This window comes from Nanorana parkeri, unplaced genomic scaffold (assembly GCF_000935625.1).
Source record: "Nanorana parkeri isolate BGI_ZX_2015 unplaced genomic scaffold, ASM93562v1 scaffold453, whole genome shotgun sequence".
Classification (NCBI taxonomy): domain Eukaryota; kingdom Metazoa; phylum Chordata; class Amphibia; order Anura; family Dicroglossidae; genus Nanorana; species Nanorana parkeri.
The window spans coordinates 1,077,530-1,085,211 of NW_017306721.1; the positions used below are offsets into that span (position 1 = coordinate 1,077,530).

General features: G+C 42.5%; 1 protein-coding gene across 1 annotated transcript in view; it reads left to right on the forward strand.

Moving 5' to 3' along the window:
- The window catches only part of METTL21A (methyltransferase like 21A), a 12,544-nt gene extending 9,516 nt beyond the window's left edge, over positions 1-3,028 (forward strand). The window contains exons 2-3 of the mRNA XM_018560400.1: positions 1,636-1,747; positions 2,526-3,028. Of these exons, the coding sequence (XP_018415902.1) occupies positions 1,636-1,747; positions 2,526-2,917 (504 nt within the window). The 3' untranslated portion in view covers positions 2,918-3,028. The remainder of the gene's footprint in view (positions 1-1,635; positions 1,748-2,525) is intronic.
- Positions 3,029-7,682: the final 4,654 nt, after the last annotated feature.

Consider the following 7,682-nt stretch of genomic DNA (forward strand, 5'->3'; position numbering starts at 1 on the left):
CACTACTACACAGTAGACACTAGAGGGAGCTGGTGGGGGAGGCCTAAAAAACACTTCCTCACCCAGCTCTCTCTACTCTGTGCTCTCCTCTCCGGAGCTGCCGGTGATGTCCGGCGCTGTTCCTGTCCCGGCCGCGATATTTACATATGAATGGGCCGCGGTGATTTGCATATCAATAAGCCGCGGCCCATTCATATGTAAATATCGCGGTTAATTCATATGCAAATTAATGTCGCCGCCCCTCCCCCCCTGCTAAGGAAGAAAAAAATGGTTGAAGACTGCAAGAACAAGGTAAGTTTAAGCATGTGTATGGTGTATACGTTTGTTACATTGGCGGTCATTGTGAACACTTTCGTTACATTGGCGGTCAGTGCAAATAGTTTTGTTACATTGGCAGCCGGCAGTGCCGGACTGGCCATCTACCTTCCCCTGCACCCTTCGGCGGCCAGCAGCTTCGGCATAGGGGCCGGGGCGGGCCGAACATTAGGCTGATTGTGTTCGGCCACTGACCTCTGCACTATAAGTCACACCGCTGACCTCTGCGTCACACTGCTGTACTCTGCATCACACCGTTGATCTCTGCACTCTGCGCTGCACCTCTAACTTCTGCGTTGATTCGGCTGTGTTAGGTCCCGCGCAGCAGCCTTCTGGGGAACCACGCGGTGCCTTCTTACAGGGCTTCCACTGGCTGCCTATCACACAGAGCATCTGTTCCTCCGTGACTGTGTGGAATCTGAATCTGGTTCTCTCTGCACTTCAGAAGCTGTTATGTGAACCTTTTGAGAGACATTCTATTTTTACTATCGCCCACAAGGTGGTTTTTCTTGTAGCCATCACCTTGTAAGGTGAGTGCCTGAACAGGCATCCTTATCGTGCAAGGAAGCCTTTATGATTCTACATAGGGATAAGGTGGTTTTGAGCATCAGGACTCCTTGCTAAAGTAATGTTGTTTTTTCCCCTCAACCAGAACATTATTTTTACATTCATCTGTCCAGTTCACTGAAAGTAAATTTCCTTCCATTGTCTGGATGTGCTTCAGTCCGTGAACGTCTGTATCTCTGCCAGTGTTTCTTTCAGGAAGACATTTTCACTTTTCATCACCTCAGATGGACCCTGAAATAATGCATTGGCTTCTTGTTCCACCATCTCTTGGTGCCTTAGACAGACCATCATCCAAGTATATGGTCCCAAAGCTTTGCCTACCAAGGTGCATTCTACTAGATTTGTGAGCGTTCCTTGGCCTTTTCAGTATCCAGCAACTTTTACACATATTTGCAAGGCTGCCACTTGGTTTTATGTCAACATGTTCTCTCATCAAGTTATACCAGGTGGATGTTTTGGTCTCATCTGATGCCAGCTTCAGGCATGCAGTTGTTCAGGTGGCTCTTTGAGCTGCAGGCAGTCCACAGTTTCTGTTGTTTTACATTAGCAATTGTTTGACTTGCCTCACAGTGTGGATCCCACAGGATTGTGGAAAGATTATAAAACTTTGGGGGATTATGGGGAAGGGGGTTATCTCAAAGTATAATTGTACAAAAGTATAGGTATCTATTAAGGGATTACAGTATATGTGATATAAACACACATGAAGGACTAAAATATATTTAAAGCAATTTCTGTACCATCACACCACAGGCAATTGTTCTCTGCATGTACTTAGAAGCTGGCGGCATTAACCTGGAAGGGCGCTCTGTGATCGAACTGGGTGCAGGGACAGGCTTGGTAGGAATTGTGGCTACGTTACTTGGTAAGTGTCATAAAAACAGTAAAAGATAAATGATCATTTAATATGTGTTTCTGTCTGCATAGTAGTAGCAGTAGCAGTTTGTTTTAGACAATTATAAAATGTTGGTGATAGTGGTTTATTTTAATAGTAGCCCATATGAGGGGAATTCATCAAAACTGCAGCAGACAAAATCTGGAGCAGCTGTGCAAGGCAACCAATCAGCTTCTCTCTTTCATTTTTTAAATCTTAACTAAACAAACTGAGAAGAGGAGCTGATTGGTTGCCCTGAACAACTGCTCCAGATTTTGTTTGCTGCATTTTGATTCCCCTCACTGTATATATTCCAAGCTCCCAACCGATTTGTTTATTTGGATATGTTATTATATTAATATGTCTTATTATGTTTTTAAAGAACATCTGTTATAGAATTTGGGACAGGATTATTTATAGAAACTGTTTTTGTGAAGTCCACATGGCTGCAACACTTCAATAAAAGTATCTTTCTTGTATTTCTTATATGATTTTCTAAATGCCGCAGCTATATAAATACATTAGACTAGACCAAGCTATGCAGTCCAAGGATAGAGAGATGATCGAGACTTTCATGTGACACCTGCTCTCCGCTCCCTCCTTCACACAGCCAGCTGTCAGGAAGCATTATGCTGCTTGAAGGACCATTAAGCCAGGAGTAGAATTATTGGCCACTGTGGTACATACATTTGAGGCCCATATGCATTTAGTCCTAAATCTCAAACAATTCTATTTGTGTTTTTTATATAATCAATGTCATCTGTTCTAGGTGCTGAAGCTACAGTCACAGATCGTGAAATCGCCTTGGAATTTCTAAAGACAAATGTTCATGATAATCTTCCAACAGATCTTCTTCACAAAGTGTCTGTGAAACCACTCACATGGGGCAAAGGGTTGGAGGATTTCTCTCCATTTGATGTTATAGTAGGAGCAGATATCATCTATCTGGAGGAAACATTCCAAGATCTGCTGAAGACCATTCTCCATCTGAGTACAGAAAATACGGTTATCTTATTGTCATGCAAACTTAGATACCAGCGTGACCATCAGTTCCTGGACATGATGAGGCAACATTTTTCTGTGGTTCAGGTCCTTTATGACCAGAAAGTTGATGTCTATATTTATAAAGCACTGAAGATACACCAGACAAAAGAACTTTAAATCAGAAAAAGATTATCATATGAGTTATAGAAATACATTTCCATTAAACATAACCTGTCAGGACAGCTATTAACTGGTACAGTTAAAACTCTCATCCAGGACTTGAGGCTGTAATAGACTTTCAGAAACAGGACTACTTCCAGGGAAGAACACACCTCAGCAACAAAATACACAGCCATGTTTCTGCCCTAAAACTAGCAGTTTCTGGAAATTGATCTATAGCACTCAGAGCCATAGCTAGCTTCTTTTGCACCCGATGCAAGAACAGAACAGACACCGGGTGAAGTCGTGTCGTTGGTCCAATCTGAAATATTATACAAATTTGGCAGGCAGAGGAGGGAGCTGTCACTTCAGGTTGGTCGAGTGGTGAGGATAGAGAGGGCCGCTGGCTGTCAGATCCTGGCCAATCGGCTCTCTCCTCACTGATCGGCCATCCTGAAGTGGCAGCGCTCCCTCCTCTGCTGGCTGCAGCACTCCATTTCTCCTCGGATCCCCTCTGCCCATACAGGCGGGAGAGAGCCATGGGGATCCGAGGAGAAGCTGCAAGTTGTGCCGCCTCTCGTCTCCCTGCCCTACCGAGCCAAGGGGCCCTGTGCGCGCTATGGCAACGGGCGAGGGGGCGCAGCCAGGCCGGTAATGTCTGCGCCCCCTTGCAGCTGCACCCGAGGCGAGTGTCTCACTCACCTCACTCTAGCTACGGCCCTGCTAGCACTTGATAGGGTGAAAAACGAGCTGTCTTGACAGGTTCACTTAACCACTTGAAGGCCATAGTGTTTCACCCCCTTCCTGGCCAGGCCATTTTTCAGTATTCAGCGCTGCGGTACTTCGACTGATGTTTATTCTGTCATGCAACGCTTTACTGAAACGATTTTCATACCATTTTTTGGGGACAGATAGAGCTTTCTTTTGGTGGCTTTAGCCTTTGGGCATTGACTGCATGGCATGTGTACATCTTTTGGGCCATTTATATGTGGATTGGATGTTTGTATTTTTTTTTGTCTTCAAGCTGTGATTGCCATTTATAAATAAACTATGGATTTTATAGTTTGTCCTTAATCAATGTTGCACTGTGCTAAATATAAAATATTATTACACACACACACATTCCATTTCCAAATTCTTTGATAGGGCCACGCTTTATTTTAATCATTTACTTTTGCATATGATGTCGCTCAGGGTACAAAAGGCTATGGACGAGTTTTATTATCTGTACTACTTTTTACAGATATAGGCAGTAAATGCCTCCATTGGCCATTAGCTCCTTTTTTGATGACCATCGACCATTCTAGACCATTCTTGACTTGATTCAAGGTAAGTAACGATCATCTGGAAGAGTTTTTCTTGACAGTTGCTACCTCTGTGATGAGGATGGTCTATTCCAATAAGCATATTTATGACGTGATCATTCTAAAATGAAACTCTTAAGCAGCTAAATACAGAAGTGAGATAAATATACGTATGATTGCTGTTTACTTTTTAGAAGGCTTTTCATTTTGGCTAGGCCTTCTTGTGATACACATACTGTATTTACCAGTTGGTATTACTGCTTTCTGGATCAGCTCTCTGATCCCTGGACAGAGGTGATGCTGCTGATCCGCTGCCTGATGATGAGACAGCGGAAAGCTGACAGCTGAGTTGTTGAACCCAAAAGACGAATTGCTTAATCAGGAATTGTGTGTGACAACGGTCTATGGGAAAAAATGCATTTAATAACAAGATTGGCTACACATTTATACGCTCATTTATACTATAGCAGCAGACACCTTGATCAGTATTCCCCCACCCCCAACGTATATTTGCGTGTCAACTTGCTGACAGACATGACTCTGTGCAGTCGGATTGGCCTTGCATGTTTGACTGCTTTCATATGTCTATGGCAATATACAGTGAAGAGAATATATCAAAACTGGAGCAGCTGTGTATGACAACCAATCAGCTTCTTTGTTTCATTTTCAAATCTTAACTGAACAAACTGAAGAGAGAAGCTGATTGGTTGTCACGCACAGCTGCTCCAGATTTTGTCTGCTCCAGCGTTACTAAATTCCCCCCAGTATGTCTAAAGGCCCACTTACATTTTCAGTGCTGACCCATTTGTCAAAACAAGAGCTGGTTCGGTGTATTTACCCCTTTTTGAGTCTACCACAAATTCAAGGTAAACTTAGCTGCAGTCAATGTTCTTGCACAAAGAAAACATTCCTGCAGGCCTTTGTAATTAGTTCTGCAGGAATAGACAAATTCCTGTTTCTAGGTTGCTATGGAAACTTAGAAAATAGATCTTCTGACCATGAAACATCTTTCCTACACATCCATGCAACACTGCGTCATTAGTTGTAATTAACACAAGCATTTCCTATACATTTGCATTGTATTGTAACATTAAACAAAGTTCCAATGCACACTCCAGACATTCCACTCTAAGGCCTGGTTCACACCTGGGCGTTTTACAGTCTAGGAAATAGATATTGGTTTGTTTTATTGAACTTTTTTTCAATAAAGAATATTTGCGCAATGAGCCTCTTCCTCTCCTCATTTATTCCGTTTGTTATTCATTATTTATGAATTCTATAGAGTTTTTCTTTTATTTATAGCACTGTATATTGGTATTATTATTTTTTAAGTATCTTTGTCATATTTGTACAGCTGTTAGGGTAGGGTTTTATAACACATTTCTAGAAGCACAAAAAAATTATTTATTTTAGAATTATTAATGTACCGCCTGTGTCCCCTGTCTATACTGCATGTAAGATATGTATAAAACTGGCTGCAAAATTGTACTAATCCTTTGCCAGGATAAACAGTAAGGTCTAATTTACACTGTGCGTTGTATTCATGCACTTAGGTTAATACAGCACGTTACCATATGCTAGGACAGCCCATGTTAAGGCCGTTCTGTTGGGCTGTTTTTGGCCTGTGATTATACAGATCCAAAATGGACTGCAATACATCCCTATGGGTGGCCAGTTGTAAGTTGACATGTCGACCTACTGTATATATTGCCCGCTTCTGGGTCTGTTTAGGTCCATCAAAGCGAATGCAAAAAGTCTGCGTCCAGGTCAGCTTTTACTGACCTGCTCAGATGTGGGTGAATATAGGCCATAAGCGGAAGAACATCCAATTACATGGATCCGATAATGAAGAAAAAATCGGATCGAACATGGATGTTACACATGTGAAATTCGTCAGTCCTGATCTGACTCAACAGTGGACCCGTCTTGGAGCCCCTGCTAAGACCGAATGGATGGCAACCGTGTGAAAGAAAATGGACATGACCCTTTTTTAATGCACTGCACTCCAACTACATTGTTGTGTGCTGCAGTACTGCTGTGTTTCTACTACAAGTGCCAGTGTTGACGGGCTCTTTTTTGTGTGCAGAACTGCAGAACTGCTTCTCTCCCTTACACTTAAATGGTAATGGAAAAGCAGCTTCAAGCAGGTTAGACGGTTCAATGCACGTGCCAATGAACTCTGAGCTCAAATGCAATTGTAATGCACCTTATGGCCCATTCGCTCACTGACATAAGCCCAAACCTATTAACATAGGCCCTAATGGTGGATTGGTGTGCCATTTAAATTACATGGCACCTTCATTTATGTTTTGCGGTATAATGCAAAGTTGTGAACAGGTCCTAAAGAATTATGCACTTCAACTGTGTATTTATAGCAGCTTAGTATGCGAGACCTATGCTAGCCACTAGAGATGAGCTCAGATTCAGATGGAACCTGGTCCAAACCTGAGCTCCTCTGAACCCGGGGGGAAGCTCCTTCCACTGCTGCCCAATAACTGCATGCAAATAAAGGGGCAGTATACTGTGCTATTAATGACTTTATATGGCCATATGGATTATTTGCTCAATGACATTGACATAATATGGGCATACAGGTGAAACTCGAATAATTAGAATATCGTGCAAAGTTCATTTATTTCACTAATGCAACTTAAAAGGTGAAACTAATATATGAGATAGACTCATTACATGCAAAGCAAGATAATTCAAGCCGTGATTTGTCATAATTGTGATGATTATGGCTTACAGCTCATGAAAACCCCAAGAACCCCAAATCCACAACCTCAAAAAAGTAGATTATTACATGCAATCAATAAAACAAGGATTGTACATAGAACAATATCGGACCTCTGAAAAGTACAAGCATGCATATGTACTCAGTACTTGGTTTGGGCCCCTTTTGCAGCACTTACTGCAATTACTTTTGCACGATATTCTAATTATTCGAGTTTCACCTGTATAAGGTCAAAGATGTCAGCGTGAGCATTCTGCCCCTTTGTTTATGTGTTGTTTCAGGGTGGGGAATGCCCGGACTGTTTCTGATTGGGTAGGTGGCCCCATGCCCCTCCTGACTTAAAGGAGCTCAGGTTGGAATCTGATCTCATCCCTGCAAGCCACATATGGCAGTGCGGATTGAGGAATTCCCCCTGCTTGCTATTGTATTCAGGCAGCTGCAGCTACCTGAACAGTGACTGAATCTGATATCACATAGCCACTGTTCGACCGATAATTTTCCGTCCGCCTCACTTGATTTTTAAATCAACTTCTGCCAAGCCAGGCGGTGTTGACAGGGTCACCCATGCCCCGAATGGGCTGGAATTCAAGCCGTCTATGGCCGCGTCACAATTACCATTCAAGTGCAGTGATTTTAGCATTGGCATCTCGAAGTGGCCCAAGGTACATTAAAGTGAAACTTCACCCACTTCTTTCACTTTCTATATTATTATTTCTCCCCACTCCTTTTGTTATATATATATATA